The sequence below is a fragment of the Podarcis filfolensis genome (assembly GCF_964270895.1).
Source record: "Podarcis filfolensis genome assembly, chromosome: 6".
NCBI classification, from domain to species: domain Eukaryota; kingdom Metazoa; phylum Chordata; class Lepidosauria; order Squamata; family Lacertidae; genus Podarcis; species Podarcis filfolensis.
In genome coordinates this window covers 97756723-97778680 of record NC_139609.1, presented here as the reverse complement: position 1 = coordinate 97778680, position 21958 = coordinate 97756723, and the positions used below count along the sequence as shown (strand labels likewise).

Below are 21958 nucleotides of genomic sequence, written 5' to 3'. Positions count from 1 at the left end.
GAGGGAAATAAGGAGGGAAGCTGAGCATGGTTACCGATTAATTAAAATCCAAAGCTGCGTGTTGCTGCACAGATCTCAGCAGCTCCACATGCCCATTGGGTTGGTAATCTGCGTTTTAAAAGCTCTCTTAACGCCTGTGATTATCAGGCTAATTGTCCCACTGAGTTCATAGCATTCTCTCTCTCTCTCTCTCTCTCTCTCTCTCTCACACACACACACACACACACACACACACAACAGAGCTAGCTCCTTTTTCTTTGCCAAGAGACCCTCCCTCAAGGAAGATGGGACCAGAGCTACAGACCAGAGTCCGAGGGAATTTAACCCTGGTTGCTTCCCTAACAACCGAGAATTCGGGGATACTCTATAGGTGGCAACGTATCATTTAAACCCACAGCAAGGACTCTGGATGTTGGGGGGCTCCTGTGACAACTTATCCCCTGCACTAGGTGTAAATCAGAGCTGAGGCACAATGGAAACAAAAACTGTGTTTTTATTAAACTCTCAGAGCGGGATAAAGCGTGACCGGTTCAGCATTAAAGCCACAGTACTGGTTTTCTGTCTGAAATGCCAGTTCAGGTTTGAACACGAACTGTGCTTGCAATCCTCCACTACAGAACTGTTTATATAAAAACAATTTCTTCCTCGAATCATAGAAATGTAGAGTTGGAAGGGGTCCAAAGCGTCATCACCCTGCAATAACACAGGAGTAGCAGCTAAGGACCATCCACTTTTCCTTTTCCTGCAAAAGCACCTCTAGCCCTTTGAGGGATACTTTCCCTCCACCTGCGGGAATTGGACAGCTTTATCCTACCTGGATAAAGTAGTGGTGTATGGAAGTGAGAGCTGGACCATAAAGAAGGCTGATCGCCAAAGAATGGATGCTTTTGAATTGTGGTGCTGGAGGAGACTCTTGAGAGTCCCATGGACTGCAAGAAGATCAAACCTATCCATTCGGAAGGAAATCAGCCCTGAGTGCTCCCTGGAAGGACAGATCCTGAAGCTGAGGCTCCAAGACTTTGGCCACCTCATGAGAAGAGAAGACTCCCTGGAAAAGACCCTGATGTTGGGAACGATGGAGGGCACAAGGAGAAGGGGACGACAGAGGACGAGATGGTTGGACAGTGTTCTCAAAGCTACCAGCATGAGTCTGACCAAACTGCGGGAGGCAGTGGAAGACAGGAGTGCCTGGCGTGCTCTGGTCCAGGGGGTCACGAAGAGTCGGACACAACTAAACAACTAAACAACAACAACAACATCCTACCCGGCAAACCCGTAAGAACAGCTAGCTACTTCCATCGCCAGGCCCTGACTCTAGGTTAAATTCTCGCTTACCATCCTTATTCTGTCCTGATGGGCCAGAATCAGCTCCCCACCATGACTGGCTAAGGGTCTGCCGGATGATGACCCAACGATCATGTGTCAATTACCCCCCCCCACCCACCATTAATTGATCAGGCCGGGGGCTCATTGAAGACAGCAGCCTCTTCTGACAGTGGCTAACCAGATGCTCATTGGAATCCCCACAAGCAGAACCTGGGTTCAAGACCACTCTCTCCATATGTGATCTGCAGCAACTGATACACTGCCAATTAGCTATTTATTTCATTTTTATCACATTTATACACCAACTTTCCAACAAGGAGCACGAATTGGTGTGCATAGTTCTCACAACAACGACCCTGTGAGGTAGGCTATGCTGAGAGGCGCTAACTGACGCAAGGTCAGCTTCATGGCTGGTGGGGACTTGAACCCGCATCTCCCAGATCCTAGTCTAACCGCTGCACCAGCTATAATGGCTAGGAAACACTGATAGACTTCTTCTATGTGTTTACTGGAGGCAAACCTTCCATTCAGCTCTCTATCCATGCGCGTGCACACACACACTTCTTATTTCCTGCCTTTTGCCACAATGCTCAAGAAAATGCAGCTGGCCTGCAGCCAGTCTTGAGAGCAGGGGCTCCATCCAGCCCCCTAAACCCTTAGCAATCTACACCTATCGTGCTTCTTATGTTCCCCTCATTTCTACAGCACCACACAGGACTTCCACATTGACCTGCAAACCAGGGGAATTTTTCCGTGATCCCTTGGGCAGGATGGAACCTGCAGGGCATCGGGGATGGTGCTGAGGAATCTGATTCATGAGGAAGGTGCTCAGCCCAGAAGCTTTTGCTCCAAGCCGCCTGGAATGTGCTGGAGGTTGAACCCACTTATGAGGAAGAAGTTGAAAAGACTGGCCTGGTCTGACTAAGAGCTGAAAGGGAGTTTTTGTCTCTCAGTTTAGGATTTCCACCTACTGAGAGCTCAGTAGGGTTGGTTAGATGGGGTGAGCGGTAAAGGACCCCTGGATGGTTAAGTCCAGTCAAAGGCGACTCTGGGGTTGTGGCGCTCATCTTGCTTTCAGGCCAAGGGAGCCAGGATTTGTCCACAGACAGATTTCCAGGTCATGTGGCCAGCAGGACTAAACCGCTTCTGGCACAATGGGACACCGTGATGGAAACCAGAGTGCACGGAAACGCTGTTTACCTTCCCGCCACAGTGGTGCCTATTTATCTACTTGCACTGGTGTGCTTTCAAACTGCTAGGTTGGCAGGAGCAGGGACTGAGCAATGGGAGCTCACCCCGTCGCGGGGATTCGAACTGTCGGCCTTCCGATCAGCAAGCTAAGATGGAGAAGCGGGACTGGCCAGGCCCATCATTGCTGTGACGTGGGAACAAAAAGAAAGCTAATGCTATTCTAGGCTCCATCGACAGAAGTCAAGTATCCAGCTAAAGGATGTTTTAGCTGTGATTCCATGCCTGATGGCCACCCAACCTCTGTTTAAAAAGCTCCAGGGAAGTAGAGTTCACAACCTCCCGAGGGAGACCATTTCATTGGAGGGTACAGAGCTATGCGAGCCAAGGAGATAAGTAACTATACAACCTTTGGAAGACATCTGAAGGCATAGGGAATTTTTCAAATGTTTTGTTTTGTTTATAAATACAGCGGTACCTTGGTTCTCGAACTTAATCTGTTTCAGGAGTCCGTTCGATTCCCAAAACAGTTTGAAAACCAAGGCGTGGCTTCCAATTGGCTGCAGGAGGATGTTCGGCTTCTGAAAAACGTTCGCAAACCGCAACACATACTTCTGGGTTTGCGATGTTCGGCAGCTGATTTGTTTGGCAACTAAACCATTCGGGAACCAAGGTTCCACTGTATTTTGAAAGCTGCCCAGAGTGGCTGGGGCAACCTAGCCAGATGGGCAGAGTATTATTATTATTATTATTATTATTATTATTATTATTATTATATAGGATGCCCCTATTTTCATTTTGAATTCTGGTGCTGGAGGAGACTCTTGAGAGTCCCATGGACTGCAAGAAGATCAAACCTCTCCATTCTTAAGGAAATCAGCCCTGAGAGCTCACTGGAAGGACAGATCCTGAAGCTGAGGCTCCAAGACTTTGGCCACCTCATGAGAAAAGAAGACTCCCTGGAAAAGACCCTGATGTTGGGAAAGAAGAAGAAGAAGAAGAAGAAGAAGAAGAAGAGGAGGAGGAGGAGGAGTTTGGATTTGATATCCCGCCTTTCACTCCCTTTAAGGAGTCTCAAAGTGGCTAACATTCTCCTTCCCTTCCTCCCCCACAACAAACCCTCTGTGAGGTGAGTGAGGCTGAGAGACTTCAGAGAAGTGTGACTAGCCCTAGGTCACCCAGCAGCTGCATGGGGAGGAGCGGGGAAGCGAACCCGGTTCCCCAGATTACGAGACTACCGCTCTTAACCACTACACCACACTGGAGGGCACAAGGAGAAGGGGATGACAGAGGAGATGACCAAACTGCGGGAGGCAGTGGAAGACAGGAGTGCCTGGCGTGCTCTGGTCCAGGGGGTCACGAAGAGGTGGACACAACTAAACGACTAAACAACAACAATTTTCATTGGAGAAATGTTGGAAGATATTCAACAGCTCTTTCCGTCCAGCATTCTGTTCTCACTGTGGCCAACCAGATCAAATGCCTCTATTGGGAAACCCACAAGCAGGATTCGAACACAGGAGCCCTCTCCACTCCTGCAGTTTCCAGCAACTGGGATTCAGAAGCACCTCTGCCTCTGACTGTGGAGGCAGAGTAGAGCCCTCCTGGCTAGGAGCCTCCTGGAGAAAATCCTTCAGTGGGGTCCCATTTCTCAAAGCCACAATGACCAGGAATTTGGCAGAGCCTGATGTGCATTTTATTCACGGCTGCAGAGCCTACGGAGGGCAAGCGAGTCTGGCACCGAGAGTGGCAGCGGACGCCACTTTGAAGGACTTTCTCAGGCATCGGAGAGAGCAACAACTGGCTGCCTCGTCTGGAGGCGTCAGAAGCGGTTTTTATCTCGCCGTCCAGGAAGAGGCGTTGGGCAGGCTGACAGCCAGCCAGGATGCCTCTGGCCTGTTTGTGCAGCAGAGATTAGATGCTCGCTGAAGCCTCAGATAAGAACGGAGAACTCCAGGGAGCAGCTTTCCCCCTGTCCTGGCCCCATAGAAAGGCGAAAGGAGGGGAGGGGGCAGCTGTGAGCCAAAGCACAGTTTGGATCAATGAACAGTCCCAATCTCCAGAATTAGGCAAATTCATGCAGGAGAGGACGCGGAGAGTTATGGTCTGCCTTCGGAGTCAGCAATGCGCATGAATACCAGGTGCTGGAAGCCACAGGAGTTTTTCTGGTGCTCGATTCCTGGTTGTGGGTTTCCCATTGGGCATCTGGGGCAGAGAGAGCCATGCTCAGCACCTGCCCTTGCCTTGCCCTGTGAAATTGTTTGTGTGGCTATGGGGCCACCATACCCAAAAGGAGACTTTTGGATCAAGCCTGACAGCCATTGAATTGCCCAGCGCACAGCTGATTACCCTGGCAGATCTCGCCCCAATGCTGTGGTGTTTTCCTCCCTTTCTTGTCCTTGGCTGTCATCCGGATCAGTGTTAGACTATCTGATTTCTCCTCATGTGCAGGCTTGCTGTATATGGATTTGATCTGTTTTTATTCATTTTAAATATCTGCATTTGCTTCCTGTTTGTACTGGAGAGCTCCAGGAATGCTGGACTGGGTGATGTGATGATGAACGTTTTGTACAGTCAGATGTTTGCACTTGTTCCTGTTGGCTTCTGGCGCACGTCCGAAGCAAATACAACCACCTGGAACCCAAAAAGCTAGTGCAAAGTGTGTTATCTTTGGCTCCATTTCACAAACGGAGGAACTGAGGCTGTGGGGTACAGCTTTGCCCAAGGTGACATGTCCCTGTGAGGATCATCAAGACTCTTAGATCTTGGTTTAACTTGCCATCCTATCCTCTAAAATAGCCTTTGCCAACGTGGTGCTCTCTAGCCAGCACTGATGGGAGTTGTAGCGTAAAACATCTGGAAGGCATTAGATTGGCTCTAAAAGTGCCTGCAACATGGTTGTTTCTGGCTGAGGACCTTCTGTTCTCTCCTTATCATGTGCTTGAATCTGGAGATGGATGGTGTCCTGCATTGTTGCCTCAGGGCTGGAGAATAGGACTTGCCAAAGACATTTTGCTGCCTGAGGCAAAGGACACGATATTCCCTCTCTCCTTATCCCATGGTCAAAGCCCACCAGATTGTCAGCTGCATCTTATTTCAACGCTGTCAAGTGGGCAGCATCCTTTGCTACATCCAAGAGACGCTGGCTAGGTTAGAGCTGGCCGTGCGAAATATGCTCAAATACCTCCCTGTTCCTGCCCACTCTGCAGCAACTGCCACCTGAGGCAGCTGCTTAATGGTGGAGCCAGACTATCTAGATCAGCAGTTCTCAACCTGTGGGTCCCCAGATGTTGTTGGACTACAACTCCCATCATCCATGAGCTCTGGCCTTGCTAGCTAGGGATGATGGGAGTTGTAGTCCAACAACATCTGGGGACCCGCAGGTTGAGAACCGCTGATCTAGATCATGGGTAGGCAAACTAAGGCCCGGGGGCCGGATCTGGCCCAATTGCCTTCTAAATCCGGCCCGTAGATGGTCCAGGAATCAGCGTGTTTTTACATGAGTAGAACGTCTGCTTTTATTTAAAATGCATCTCTGAGTTATTTGTGGGGCATAGGAATTTATTCATTTTATTTTATTTTTTCAAAATATAGTCCCCCCCCCATGTCTGAGGGACAGTGGACCGGCTCCCTGCTGAAAAGGTTTGCTGACCCCTGATCTAGATGGCCACCAGCTTCCCCTCAGCAATGCAGCTCTGTTGCTAGACAGCCCTGCCTCCCACAGCCCAAACCAAACATTTGGGACATCATCTCCAGATTTGCACATACCCAAGGGATGCCCATCTTTTATGACTCTGCATGTACAGAATTTCATGTGGGTCATGTTGCTCCTGCTAACGGATACAAAATCTGGACTCCAGTGTGCAATGCTATGCAAGCTATGCAGAATTTCTCCTGACCCTGACTGGGTTCAGTGATCTATAGCCTCTCTCTCTCTCTCTCTCTCTCTCTCTCTCTCTCTCTCTCTCTCTCTCTCGGATCCTGCAAGTTCTGGAGTCAGCATTTTCACATCCAGAAATGTATGGGATTGTTTCATTGGCCCTGAAAGGTCCTCAGTATGTATGTTTCAGCTTGTTGGTTTTCACCCATTTGAGATGAATTTCTGTGATAATAATAATAATAATATAATAATAGTTTATTATTTCTACCCCGTCCATCTAGCTGGGTTTCCCCAGCCACTCTGGGTGGCTTCCAACAGAATATTAAAATACACTGGTCTGTTAAACATTAAAAGCTTCCCTAAACAGGGCTGCCTTCAGATGTCTTCTAAAAGTTTGGTAGTTGTTGTTCCCTTTGACATCTGGTGGGAGGGCGTTCCACAGGGCGGGGGCCACCACCGAGAAGGCCCTCTGCCTGGCTCCCTGTAACTTGGCTTCTCGCAGCAAGGGAACCGCCAGAAGGCCCTCGGAGCTGGACCTCAGTGTCTGGGCTGAATTATGGGGGTGGAGATATACAAGTATACAGGTACACAGGTATACAGGACAGTGATATTTAAAAGACCATTGGCATCAGATAAAATGAAGTCCTTCTTCATGCAGCCTAGTGTTAAACTATGGAACTCACTGCTGCAGGAGGCAGTCGTGGCCACTAACCTAGATGGCTTTAAAAGAGGATTAGAAAAATCCATGGAGAAGGAGGAGACAACCGATGGCTCCTAGCCAGGATGGCTCTGCTCTGCCTCCACGGTCGAAGGAATCAATGCTGCTGAACACCAGTTGCTGGAAGTTGCAGGAGAGGAGAGGAATCTCGTGCCTGGGTCCGGCCGGCGGGTTTCCCACAGGCATCAAAATGATCAAATAACAGCATATAACTTGGAGTGTTCTGTTTAAACTGCCTGAACGTAAGAAGAGCTTTGCTGCTGGATCAGGCCATTTGGTCAAACACTCTGTTCTCCCAGCAGACAACAAAATGCCCACAGGATATCTGCTATCAAGACCGGGGTGCAATAATTCTGTCCGTCTGCAATTCCCACACTGGACGCTGGAGGTAGAACATTGTGACTTATAGCCAAATAACTTGGAGTTCTTGTTATTAAATATACCAAGAAAAAAAGCACACCAAGAACTCAGGCCAATGTAAGTTTCAATAGTGGGAGTGGTCCCTACTCGCAAATCAATAGTCAATTGTAACAAAAACTAATCCATTCGAAAGTATGTATTCTGACAAGGATTACAAACTCAAATAGAGATTACAAACTCAAACAGGGATTACAAACTCAAACTCATAAGGATATGTATAACACAATAATTTGTTACAGAATTAGAGATAAGAGTTTATGAGTAGAGATAAGTTCATGTTAGTCCATAGTCAGATTTGACATGAAGATCTTAGTTTCAATCACTGAGCAGAAGTCAGAAGTCAATTATGGATCAGAAAGCAGGACAGGGCCCTGTTTCGATGTATTCATCTTCATCAGCTGGAATCATCATTACAACCGACTACTCAGTAGGGACCACCCCCACTATTGAAACTTACATTAGCCAGAGTTCTTGGTGTGCTTTTTTTCTTGGTATATTTATAGCCAAAGACAGCTACATCCACCATGAATTTATCTAATCCCCACTTAAACCCTTCAGAGTTGGCAGCCATCACTGGAACTTGCGGCAGTTTGACCGGGTACTTTGCAAAGAAGCACATTCTCTCGTCTGCCCAGACTCTCCAAAAGGAAACAAAATCATTCTGGCACATCCATTTCCACGCTCTCCTCTCTAAACCTTTGTAAGGGTTACATTTTTAAAAACTCACCCCATATGCTTTTAAATCTACTGTCATCCACCCAAAGCTTTTGGAAACTTCGGGTTCTGGGGGGAATTGGATTATTTCTGTGCAAGTGGACAGCATGACAGGAGCCGAAGTAATCTATGAGTGGGTGCAAAGACAGATGGATGGATGATGGAAGCACTTCTGGTCTAGGGCATCAGAGGACGGAGCCCTTTGGGCAGAAGACAGAGCTGTTTTGAAACCCATTGCCTGAAGAGCTGCAGAGTGTTGTGAAAATGTTTTGATCCACTTCAGTCTCCTCTATGTCCTTGTTTTCTAAAGCTTGCTGAGGAATTTCAGCCTTTTGCGCACGCAGTGGCGTAGCGTGGGTTGTCAGCACCCGGGGCAAGGCAAGTAATTTGCGCCCCCTAACCTGTGGATTTGCGACCCCTAACCCTAACCCCCAGATGTTCGCCCGGTGCGACCGGCCCCCCCTGCACCCCCCACGCTACGCCACTGTGCGCACGCTCTCTCTCTCTCTCTCCATCCCAGGGGGAATATGCCAGAAACTCCTCATATTGCCTCTCTTCTATTTTGTGGAACATTCTCTAAGAGGACGATAGACAGGCAAGTTCTCTGCTCAGGTATCTGATGGTGTGGTGCCATTTACACTCCTGGAGTGCCTGTTTTCAACCAAGTGCAGAGGGGCTTGGACTAATGGATCTTTGGGCCCCTCTTCCTGCTCCCCGCGCGCTTCGCAAAAGGGCAGCAGAGGGCAAGGAAGCAACTCACCTGGCCAAAGTTCCATGGGATCGAGTAGATGTAATCCTTGGATCCCTGGTAGATCTGGCCATGCTGGGTCAACACGTATTCCACACGCTGCTCTTCGCTCTCCAGGAAGACAGAGTCCGCTGCGGGGAGAAGATGCCGTCAGAAGAGGAAGGCGGAAAAGGCCTCGGAGGAGAGGGATGGGGGAGAGGCCGTGTGGTGTAGCGGTTAGAGCGTTAGTCTAGGACCGGGGTGACCTGGGTTCGAATCCCCACTTGGCCATGAACGTTCATGGTGTGTGTCCTTGGAGGCCAGTCACTGCCTCGCAGCTTAAACCTACCTCACAGGGCTGTTGTGGGGATTAATGAGGACTAGAATGTGGTCTAAACCACAGAGCCTAGGGCTTGCTGATCAGAAGGTTGGCGGTTCAAATCCCCATGACAGGGTGAGCTCCCATTGCTCGGTCCCTGCTCCTGCCAACCTAGCAGTTTGAAAGCACATCAAAGTGCAAGTAGATCAATAGGTACCGCTCCAGCAGAAAGGTAAAAGGCATTTTCGTGCGCTGCTCTGGTTCGCCAGAAGCGGCTGAGTCTTGCTGGCCACATGACCCGGAAGCTGTACGCCGGCTCCCTCGGCCAATAAAGCGAGATGACCGCCGCAACCCCAGAATCGGTCATGACTGGACCTAATGGTCAGGGGTCCCTTTACCTTTACCTGGAATGTTTATAGCTCAATTTTTCCTCCCAGGTAAAAGGTAAAGGTAAAGGACCCCTGGATGGTAAAGTCCAGTCAAAGGTAACTATGCGGTTGCGGTGCTCATCTCACTTTCAGGCCAAGGGAACCAGCATTTGTCCACAGAAAGCTTGTGGTCATGTGGCCAGCAGGACTAAACTGCTTCTGGTGCAATGGGACACCGACAGAAACCAGAGCGCACGGAAACACCATTTACCTTCCCGCCACAGTTTATCTACTTGCACAGGCATGCTTTTTAACTGCTAGGTTGGTAGGAGCTGGGACAGAGCAACGGGAGCTCACCCCGTTGCGGGGATTCGAACTGCTGAACTTCTTTTTGGCAAGCCCAAGAGGCGCAGTGGTTTAGACCACAGCGCCACCCACATACGTGATTCTAGCCTTCTTTTAACCCCTACAACAATCTTGTGAGGTAGGTTAGAGTGAGAAGCAAGCACTTGCCCAAGGTCACCCAAGTGGCTGGGTGGGAGATTTGGTCCTAGGCAAACACTCTAACCACTGCATTGCACTGTCTCTGGGAAAGCCGAGAAACTGAGCAAACACATCCCTTCTGATGTCACCAAGGACAGTGGGATGACCTGGGAGCAGAGGCCCAGCAACACGGCAAAGAATCTTGGAGCAAACATTGCAGATTGCTCCAGCTGCTCCTTCAAGTAAACGGAATCTAAATTCAGGTAGGCAGCCCAGTTGGTCTAACACAGTCGAAATAAATAAAAAAATTGTCCAGTAGCACCTTAGAGACCAAATAAGTTTGTTCTGGGTATAGGTTTTCGTGTGCATGCACACTTCTTCGGATACCTTCAGATTTGCACACAAAAGCTTACCGTATACCCAGAACAAACGTGGTTGGAATCTAAAATAATCCTCCATTTTGCTCTGCTCTGTGTGTCTGTTCCACTTTAGCATCCAAACCCTGTGGGCGCATTTCAACCTTTGAACACTGACACAGACAAAGGTGGTAAGATAACGCTCAGCAGCAGCATCATATGGGATACTGAAAAGACGCGACAGAAATGCAAAGTGTCGCCAGCAGTGCTGCCGCCCAGGTCAGGATGTGCAAGACTGCGATAATAAGGGGAGGGACTGTAACGCTTTCAGCGGAGTTTGCTGGGGAATGTGGTCTCCCTGCACTATTAACACAAAGCCTTGTCTGGGGGAGGAGGCAGTGGGGGAGTAGGAGATGCTGCCCACCCGTGTAGACAATACTGAGGTAGATAGACCAATGGTCTAACTCTCTCCAAGCCAGCTTCCTTCCAAACGGGTCTGCCTCCTTCTAACTGTCCCAGGCTTCTGCAGCCCTTCGGCCTGAGATCCCTTTAAACTGGAGTTCCTACAGAATGGAAGTGGGAACCTTCTGCACACAGAGCACACGCTCTAATACCACTCCATCCATGGCTGCTTTGCATCTAGAAGGTTGCAGCGTCAATCCCCAGCAACTCCAGGCAGGACTGCAAAAGACCCTTGTCCATTGCTGGTCACTGCAACCTGGTCTTTGCCAACCTCGTGCCCTTCTCCAGATGTTTGGGGCAGCCAAGGTCAATGGGAGCTGCAGTTTGAAACATCTGGAGGGCACCAGGTTGGTGAGCGCTGAGCCAGATGTGCCCGTGATGAAGCAGGCTCCTTCAGCACTTGCCAAGGCTTGCAATCACCTACCTGGGCACCAAGGGTTGAAGAGCAGGACAAATTCGCCCAGGCTGAAGCTGGAGCCCTGATGGTCAGTGGCAGCGTCCATGGTCAGGCGGTAGTGGCCGATGCGGGCGTCAGGAGGGGAGGAGATGGACAGAGTCAGAGAGGTCCCCTCCTGGCATTCCACGGCTGAGCTCCAGACAGCCTCTTCCAGAGAGCAGGAAAGGGGAAAGAGAGATCTGGTCCCCGATGTCTCGATGGGGCAGGGCCCTGCAGGAGGAGGAAGCAAAACAGGCTGGTGGTCAGAGCTCTCTGCGCATGAACTAGGGATACGGTGCAGAACGCAGCAGCCAGACAGCAAAAGCCGCTTTGCAGTGGAACGGACGCTCCTTCCTTGGGCGATTTTAAGCAGAGGTTGGATGGCCAGCTGTCAGGGATGCTTGAGCTGAGAGTCCGGCATTGCAGGAGGCTGGACTAATAACAATAAGTAATAATAATAAATTTTATTTATACCCCGCCCTCCCCAGCCAAGACCGGGCTCAGGGCGGCTAACACCTGATATAAAAACAAATTGATTGAAATACAACTTAAAAACAAGATTAAAATACAACATTAAAACATTAAAATATTAAAATGCAGCCTCATTTCAATGGAAACTCAAATAAAAAACTTTTGGGGGGATGAAAACGCTAAGTCTTCACCAAGGCTAACTATTCAGACTGGTCCTACATGAGCCAGAAAAAAGCCAGGGAAGTCCCCAAATAGGAGTTCCATCACAGAAGGAAAAAGGAAAAAGGAAAGAGGGGAAGGGGATCAAATTGACTCTAGATGACTCCTGGGGGTCCCTTTCAAATCGACCATCCTACAGTTCTATGATTTTGTGAAAGGAGATTCCAGTTAAATGCTGGAAACAACTTTCTGATGGAAAGAGCTGCTCAGCTGTGAAACAAGACTCCCAGTTTAAAAGCCATCAGCCATCGGACCCAAAGCAAGCAGAACCTCTCCCACATGGTACATTTATAGCAGTTTTATGCCACTTTTAACAGATAGAGTTCCCCCCAAAGAATCATGGGAACTGTAGTTTGCCAGGAGGTTAGACTAGATGACTCTTGGAGGTCCCTGTCCAAGTCGACCATTCTACAGTTCTATGATTTTGTGAAAGGAGATTCCAACTAAACCCCGGAAACTACTTTCTGATGGCAAGATGGTAGTTTGCCAAGGATGGTGGGAGTTATTTGGAGACTCCGATCCACCTCACGGAACTACAGTTCCCACATTTCCCTGAAAAGAGGGGTTGGTTAGCTCCGAAGCTAGCTGACCTGACTGGAAGAATCCGCGACCAGAAAGAAGAGGAGTTTCAAGAGGACTGGAGGAAATTCAAGGACTATTTGAATAAATATTGTAATATAAAAAATTAGAAATTACTTGAAAGAAACAAATAGGCCTAGGATTAAATCAAGTTATAATTACGGTAAATAAATGGGATTCAGAATGTTAAGAAAAGTGAATAAGATGGACTATAATTGGAAATTGTTTTAGTTTAATAATGATATTGGAAAGCTGTTACTTTTAATTACAAGGAAACTCAGAAGGGAGGGATTTGAGGAAGTCAACCAAGATGTTTAAAAGGTTGGATTTGTGAAGAATTACGGTTAGTTTGTTATTATTGTCTATCTGTTTATTGTTCCCCCCCTTCCCCCCCTTTCTTCTTTTTTCTTTTCTGTTTTTGTGTATCATCTTGTTTTGTGGTTTGTGTTATCACGGTGGAAAATCTAATAAAAAATTATTTTAAAAAAAGAAGGAAAGAGGGGTTGGACCAGTTTAAGCCTGTGGGGCCGAAGTGCCCCAGAGAAAACCGCCCTGCTGGCTTCACAGGTGGGAGGAAAAAGCCGAATTCTGGGGCCAATGGAGTAAAAGGCAAAACCTCGACAGACGGCCTGTGTCTCAAGAGCAGGAGAAGTGTCAGTGGGCTGCTAGGTTTGTTCCTTTGAAGAGTCTTTATTGGAGAGCGTTTATTTCCAGCCTTTTTTTCCAGGGTGTGGCTGCTTGGGAAGGAGAAGGTTTTCCTGATGACTGATGAGGCTACCTGAGTTGCGTCTCCTGAGGGTCACAGGATCACGCCCCCAGCCACCAAGGTTGCAAGCTGTTCCACCGCTAAGAGACAACAGGATCATGGGCTGATGCAGGACTGGACGAGGCCAGCAAAGGAGAGGCGTCCCTGGCGGAGCAGATTTATCAAAGCTGTGCTTTGTGCACCAGCTCTGTCCCTCGTCATTCCGTGTCAATAAATAGACTCCTGAACCAATGCACACATTTCGGGTGGCCTCACCCCGCCGGCGGTTTTGCTCCGGCAATCCCACAAGCCCATAAATCTGAGAACGAGCAAGGGAGCATGTTGCCATGTAAGGCGATTCTCTCGCCATCTCTTCCTCCCCAGCACAAGTTAACAAGGTGAAATTCAGACAAGGATGAAAACCTCCAGACAGACTCCTTTTATGCAACGTGGGAGCCCTGCGTCTCGTAACCGGCAGCGTCCACGTTTTCAAGGCAGCGAGGCATTTATTATCCCACGCGATTTATAAAAGGTATAAGCCGCTGGGATTGCAAAAAAAAAAAAAACCCACACACCTCACATTAGTTTGCAAAAAGTTAAAAGATGGCTAAGAAAAATGGACAGTAATTCGAGGCATGCAAAAAGTTAAAAGAACAATTGACTAAGAGCAGATTAAAACTTGCACTAACTTCCTAAACATCTGGATAGGCTTATCTAAGCAAGCATGTTTTCAGCAAATGCTGGAAAGTGGACAGTGAAGGTACCTGACAGATGTCAAGAGGGGCTGCCTCACTAAAATAGCAGTTCCTTGCAAATTTGGAACGGGACTCCCTGGTCCTGAATGGGGTCACTGTGCCCCTGAAGGACCAGGTGCGCAGCCTGGGAGTCATTCTGGACTCACAGCTGTCCATGGAGCGCAAATTAATTCTGTGTCCAGGGCAGCTGTTTACCAGCTCCATCTAGTACACAGGCTAAGACCCTACCTGCCCACGGACTGTCTTGCCAGAGTGGTGCATGCTCTGGTTATCTCCCGCTTGGACTACTGCAATGCACTCTACGTGGGGCTACCTTTGAAGGTGACCCGGAAACTGCAATTAATCCAGAATGCGGCAGCTAGACTGGTGACTGGGAGTGGCCGCCGAGACACATAAAACCGGTCCTGAGAGATCTGCATTGGCTCCCAGTATGTTTCTGAGCACAATTCAAAGTGTTGGTGCTGACCTTTAAAGCCCTAAACGGCCTCGGTCCTGTATACCTGAAGGAGCGTCTCCACCCCCATCATTCTGCCCGGACACTGAGGTCTAGCACCAAGGGCCTTCTGGCGGTTCCCTCGCTGTGAGATGCCAAGTTACAGGGAACCAGGCAGAGGGCCTTCTTGGTGGTGGCACCCGCCGTGTGGAACGCCCTCCCACCAGATGTCAAAGAGAAGAACAACGACCAGACTTTTAGAAGACATCTCAAGACAGCCTTGTTTAGGGAAGCTTTTAATGTTAAGGTTTTGTATTTTAATATTCTGTTGGAAGCCGCCCAGAGTGGCTGGGGAAACTCAGCCAGATGGGCGGGGTATAAATAATAAATTATTATTATTATTATTATTATTATTATTATTATTATTATTAGGTGCAGCTGCAACAGTTTGAAGAGGTCAGATAGGTGCATATGGGGAAGGGTAAACTGGTCCCAAATTGCGAAGGGATTTATATGGGATAGGAGCTTCCAAAGTCAAAGGTTGATACTCACAAGGGCTGCAACGTTTTAAGAAAGAACCTTGTGACAATCCTATACCTTGTGCCCAAGGCGGTTGCATAAGTTGGCACAGTTATGGCAGTTAATTATAGCCTTTTTTGTGTTGCTAGGGCAGCTGATCAGTCGGTTTGTTCTGTTTTGCTGCTGCCTGCCTCCGAGTTAGTGAGAGTCTGTTGGAGTTTTAGCCTCAGTGATAAATCTCTGCAGTGCATTGCTAACCTAAGTAAGACCTGCCTGCCTTGTACATACGCATTTAATCTAACAAGTGCAAGGACACCGTGAGGAAAAGTAATTATTTAATCTTTAAAAGTGTGTCTTTCGTATTTTTTGTGAGGGGAAAGGGAACAAACAAAAGGGTTAAACTGCCCGGTCTCTAGCTTTCACATAAGCTCTGAAATTAAATACAATTGCTAAGTAAACTAGCCTTTATTAACTTTCAGAAATTATCACAGGAAATGTGATGTTTTTCAGAGCTGAAATCCTAGTTCCCACAATTTATATGTGAACAGTAACTTCTTGAACTTGACTTGGGAGCAAAATCAGCAACCGGTGCAGATCTCTGAGCACAGGCGTTAGCTGATGGGGGGTAATAATAATAATAATAATAATAATAATAATAATAATAATAATCCACCCATCTATAGCACTCCCCTGTCAGCAACCGTGCTGCAACATTCTGCGTGCCATGATTGTGCTGTGGTTGAGACAAGCCCTTGGGGGTGGCCCAGACCTTCTGGACTATGTACTGGAAAGCCTGCACTGGCTGCCCTTAAAGTGCCAGGTTGTTTTGAGGGATGGCTGTAAACTTCCATTGGCCAGTGGTCAGAAGGCAAGATGCCCAGAAGACAGGGCTCCCTTTTGCTTCTGTCCAGGCGCAGCCCACAAGCGACAGGGAGCCTTGCAAAAAGAGGCTCTGCCCTCTTCCAAGGCTCCACCCGAGACGGAGAGGGAGAGAATTCGGCAAGGGGTGAACTGCAGACTCATGCCCTCCCCGCCCGTCTGCCCACGATGATTCACAGCTTTCACAGAGTGCCAGGGCTGGTCACAGACTTCCGCTCCTGACTGTCTGCTAAACTCAGAATCTGAGAACTGCAGGGTTGAAGGGAGGGACCCTCAAGGGACATCTAGTCCAACCCCCTGCAATGCAGGAATTTTGGGCAGTTTGTGCCACAGAAGGGCCTTGGAGCAGAGGCACTTGTAGGGGTGGCCCTGGCATTTCCTGATGGGCCCCAGGTCTTCTGTTCCTACCTCCTGACACCCCTTTGCTCAGGTGCCACTCAGGTGCTACAGCTCCTATCAGCTCCAGCCAGCATGAGCCCTTGTCCAAAAGATCTTGAGGGCGCCAGGTTGGCGAAGGTTGGGCCAGAGGGCCAGATTTGGGTCAAAGAGGGCCAGATGTGATGATGTGAACATGCATGAGGGCCGACCAAAGCTGCTGAAGTTGTTGAGCTTTTTTTAGAATTTTACCCCTAAGTTGTTGGGCTTTTTAAAGGATTTGACCCCAAAGTTGTTTATTTAGGATTTTACTCCAGGACATATACTACTATGGGGCCAGATTAAATCGACTGCTGGGCTCCCCAAACGGACTTTGGACAGCTGCCCCCTGGTTCAAATGTCCCCTCTAGCTCCGGGCATCCTGCGAGCTGATGGACATTGTAGCTTCATATGAAAGATCATAGAATGGCAGAATTGGAAGGGGCACCCGAAGGTCCTCTAGACCCACCCACCGCAAAGCAGGAATGGCAGCCAGGGAATCCCTGACAGCCGGCCACCCAACCTCTGCTCAAACACCTCCCAGGAAGGAGAGTCCACCACCTTATGAGGTCAGTGGATCATAGAACGGCAGGGGGGTTGGGAGGGACCCTGAGGGTCATCTAGTCCAACCCCTTGCATTGCAGGACTCCCAGCTCAAGAATCCCCGACAGATGGACGTCCAGCCTCTGCTGAAAAGCCTCCAGCGAAGTCCTGGTCTCCTGCGCTGCTCTTCACCCCCACCCTAGTTGTGGACGGAGTTGGAGTCTGTGTACGAAAATACACATGAGCTCACAATGGTGTGCGCAGCCTGCTTGCCCTCTCTCCTTGGAGCAGGGCAGTGTGTGTGTGTGTGTGTGTGTGTGTGTGTGTGTGTGATCCTGCTGGGACACTTGAGCGTGAGAACAAGGCTAGGCTACGGCTTCCTTGAGTCGCCGGAGCCATTACTCAGCCCCCCGGGGAACAGGAGTAGCTGTTTCTCCTCCGCCTTCTTCCCAAACAAGCTCACTGTGTTCTTCCTCCCTCGGACAAATGCAAAGAATTACAGGGTGGGGGAATGCAAGGCCCTTCTCCATCGGAAACATCCACAGGATCTGTTTATGCGCAACCCTGCGGCCTCACAACAGACCAGACCATCCCACACCCGGTGGCTCATCAACAAGACCTTCTCTTTGCTCAGCGAGGTGGAGGAGGTCCTCGTGTCAGCCTCTCACTGCCTAGACTTCCTGGAACCTGGGGGAGAGACAAAGGGCCTTTCACCACCTGGGTGGATAAATCCAGATTGGTACACTTTGCTCTGGGAAGGGTGGGTCGAAACATCAGGGCGTGGGTTGGAGCCTCATGGGTGAGGTCTTGCTCACAAAGGTCCCTTATCCTGAGGTCAGGTCTTCCCTGGTGCCCTCGTCGTTCAGGGCAGAAGGCTGTCAGGTGAGAGGAGAGCCATCTTCAAATATCTGAAGGACTGTCCCATGGAAGATGGAGCAAGCTGGTTTTCTCCTGCTCTCTGGAGGGCAGGACCCAAACCAAGGGATTCCAATGGCAAGAAATGAGATTCAGGAACAGGACCCTTTACCTTTAATAGGAAGGGACCCTGGTGGCGCTGTGGGTTAAACCACAGAGCCTTTGCCGATCAGAAGGTCGGCGGTTCAAATCCCTGCGACGGGGTGAGCTCCCGTTGCTCGGTCCCTGCTCCTGCCCACCTAGCAGTTCGAAAGCATGTCAAAATGCAAGTAGATAAATAGGTACCGCTCTGGCAGGAAGGTAAAAGGCGTTTCCGTGCGCTGCTCTGGTTCGCCAGAAGCGGCTTAGTCATGCTGGCCACATGACCCAGAAAAACTGTGTGGACAAACGCTGGCTCCCTCGGCCAGTAAAGAGAGATGAGCGCCACAACCCCAGAGTCAACTGCAACTGGACTTAACTGTCAGGGGTCCCTTTACCTTTAATAGGACCACCCTATTCTGCCTGGGTCAGACTACACCTGGAATACAGTGTCCAGTTCTGGGCACCACAGTTTGAGGAGGAGGTTGACAAGCTGGAAGGTTTGCAGAGGAAGGCGACCAAGATGATCAAGCGTCTGGAAACCAAGCCTTATGGGGAACGGTTGAAGGAATTGGGTATGTTTAGCCTGGAGATATGATAGCCATCTTCAATGATCTTAAGGGCTCTCATATGGAAGATGCCCTTGAGACAGACCCAGAAAATCCAGCGGGTGCAGAATGCCGTGGCGAAACTCCTTATGGGGTCCTTGCCGCAGGATCACATTCACCCGGTGCTATACCAGCTGCACTGGCTCCCAGTGGAGTACATGATCAGGTTTAAGGTGCTGGGTTTAACCTTTAAAGCCCTATACGGCCTAGGACCCTCGTACCTACGGGACCGCCTCTACTGGTATGTCCCACGGAGGACCTTACGGTCTTCAAATAAAAACATCTTGAAGGTCCCGGGCCACAGGGAGGTTAGGCTGGCCTCAACTAGAGCCAGGGCTTTTTCGGCTGTGGCTCCGATCTGGTGGAACCCTCTGTCGCAAGAGGTATGGGCGCTGCAGGATTTGACATCTTTCCGCAGGGCCTGCAAGACAGAGCTGTTCCACCAGGCCTTTGGCCAAGGCAGAGTCTGACCCCCTCCTTTGGCAATCCTCACAGAACTCTAGCCCAATGGTTGCCATTATTTTGATTCTGAATTGATTTTAAAATGAATTGATTTTAGGATGCTGTGTTACTTTTATTGTTGTTAGTCACTCTGAGCCCGGCTTCAGCTGGGGAGGGCGGGATATAAATAAAATTTTATTTCTTATTTATTCATTATGGTCCTTTGGCCGGATCCTGCAGGGCTCGTCAGATGTTCTTAACCTCTTAAGCAAAGCCAAGCGGTGACCTCTTGGCGCTGTGTGCGAATCAATCCCTGGAGCTGGGGCTGAAGAAGCTGAGACCCGAGCTCCGCTCTGGGTGCTTTGCTTTCTTTGTTTTTTTCTGGAAAAGGGAAGGACGAAGTGGGAGTCCTCCTTCCTTGCAAGCCACACAGAGAACTGTGGGAAAGGCGAAGCAAAAGCTTCCTCCTTTTGTTTCCTGCCCTTGTCCTCCTCAACTCACCACCGGCTGCCTGAAGCTGCAAGATAAAATGGGGTCAGAGACCTCGGGGAGCCTCCATCCCCTCCCCTCCTTCTCCCATCCCAGTCTCAAAAGGGCATGGGGAGGCTTTGCCCTGGGAGAACAAATGGAGCCAGAGGCATTTGTTAGGAGCATTCATAGAATCATTGTAGCATTTGGAGGGACACCCAAGAGCCATCTAAACCAACCCCTGCAATTCAGGAATCACAGGTGGGAGCTTAATTTGCAAGCTGTGGGTTAAACCACAGAGCCTAGGACTTGCCGATCAGAAGGTCGGTGGTTCGAATCCCCGCGATGGGGTGAGCTCCCGTTGCTCAGTCCCTGCTCCTGCCAACCTAGCAGTTTGAAAGCACGTCAAAGTGCAAGTAGATAAATAGGTACCGCTCCGGCGGGAAGGTAAACGGCGTTTCTGTGTGCTGCTCTGGTTCGCCAGAAGCGGCTCAGTCGTGCTGGCCACATGACCCGGAAGCTGTACACCGGCTCCCTTGGCTAGTAAAGCGAAATGAGCGCCGCAACCCCAGAGTCGTCGGCGACTGGACCTAATACTTAGGGGTCCCTTTACCTTTATCTTAATCCATTGGGGGGTGGTAAGTATACTGCTTGCCATTTGATGCTCATGATTTTATGGGGATGCTGCAAATAAACTTGTGTTTATGAGGTGCATCAGTTGCGCATTCAACATCTGTCTGGAAGGACCCCTGTATCAATTAATCCCTGCAAGGAATGATCTAAACTGTTAATCCCCGAAGCAAATTCTCTTTTGCTGCAGAGTTGCTGCAAGGGTGAGGACGACACGCATCCAGCTTTTCTATTTGTTTTGTTCTTGGACATTATTGCAGGGTATTTCATGAACCCCACAGCTCTGTTGGGATCTGGTATGGTTTGATGCAAGAGGAGAGGCCCTCCCCTCTCTCCCAACACTAAAACTCAAGGATATACAAAGAAGCTGAACACTGGAAGATTCAGGACAGATAAAAGAAAGTCATTATTCACACAGCACGTAGTTAAACTATGGAACTCCCTGCCACAGGAGGCAGGTTTAGATGGCCTTAAAAGAGAATTGGCCAAATCCCTGAAGGAGAGGGCTATTGATGGCTACTAGCTGGGATGGCTATGCTGGAAACCTCAGGCTGGGAGAGTGTTGTTCTTGTGTTCAAATCCTGCTTGCAAGTTTCCCACCGACCATCTGGTCAGCCACTGTGAAAAAAGGATGCTGGACTAGACATGTTATTGCTCTGGTCCTGCATGATCTTTCTATGTTCTTAACACAAAGACAGTGCAAGATGTCTTTGCACTGTCAAATCGCCATCTCCCCGTCTGAAAGCATTATGTTCAGAGAGGAATGCTGAGGGCTGGATTTCACGTGCTAATTATTTGGCAGGACTCTTGTGCTTCAACAAACTCCAGGAAACAGTAACAGAGCCCTCACACGGGAAAAGAACAGGCACAGCTGGAAGGTATGAGGTTAAGAGAAATACTGGCTCTTAGAATCACAGAACTAGGGAGCTAGAAGAGTCCTCCAGGGTCATCTAGCCCAACCCGCCTGTAATGCAGGAATCACAGCCAATAAATCCCTGGTGTATGGCCACCCAACCTCTGCTTAAAAACCTCCAAGGAAGGAGCATCCGCTGCCTTCCAAGGGAGTCTGTTCCACTGTCCAATGGCTCATACCACTAGAAAGTTCTTCCTAATATTTGGTCAGATAATTGGTTCCAGGTATGGTTTTCCCAGTAGTGATGTATGGAAGTGAGAGCTAGACCATAAAGAAGGCTGATCGCTGAAGAATGGATGCTTTTGAATTCTGGGGCTGGAGGAGACTCTGGAGAGTCCCATGGACTGCAAGAAGATCAAACCTATCCATTCTGAAGGAAATCAGCCCTGAGTGCTCACTGGAAGGACAGATCCTGAAGCAGAGGCTCCAAGACTTTGGCCACCTCATGAGAAGAGAAGACTCCCTGGAAAAGACCCTGATGTTGGGAAAGATGGAGGGCACAAGGAGAAGGAGACGACAGAGGACAAGGTGATTGGATGGTGTTCTGGAAGCCACAAACATGAGTTTGACCAAACTGCGGGAGGCAGTGGAAGACAGGAGGGCCTGGCGTGCTCTGGTCCAGGGGGTCACGAAGTGTCGGACACGACTAAATGACTAAACAACAATAAACCTGGACAATTGATTCAGGTCCTCCCCTCCAGAGCAGGAGAAAACGGCAGCCCATCCGATGTTTGAAGATGGCTCTTGTGTCATCTCTCAGTCTTCTCTTTTCCTGGCTAAACATACTCAGCTCCTTCAAATCCCAGCTTCCCAACCAGTGCAAGTCCAGTCCATCATCTTAAAGGTGCCTCTTCCTCCAGCTGCTCCCCGCACAGCTTCCCCCCATTCTCGCTGCACAAACCGGAGAATTTCTTTCCATTTCTGCTTCCCCCGCAAAAGTCCCCCCTTGTT

General features: G+C 49.3%; 1 protein-coding gene across 1 annotated transcript in view; it reads right to left on the bottom strand.

Annotated features, from left to right (window-relative positions):
• TGM2 (transglutaminase 2) overlaps nt 1–21958 on the bottom strand; it is a 163461-nt gene that overhangs the window by 20701 nt on the left and 120802 nt on the right. Inside the window, exons 4-5 of the mRNA XM_083618833.1 lie at nt 11386–11628; nt 9007–9125 (exon numbers count right to left, since the gene is read on the bottom strand). Of these exons, the coding sequence (XP_083474959.1) occupies nt 9007–9125; nt 11386–11628 (362 nt within the window). The remainder of the gene's footprint in view (nt 1–9006; nt 9126–11385; nt 11629–21958) is intronic.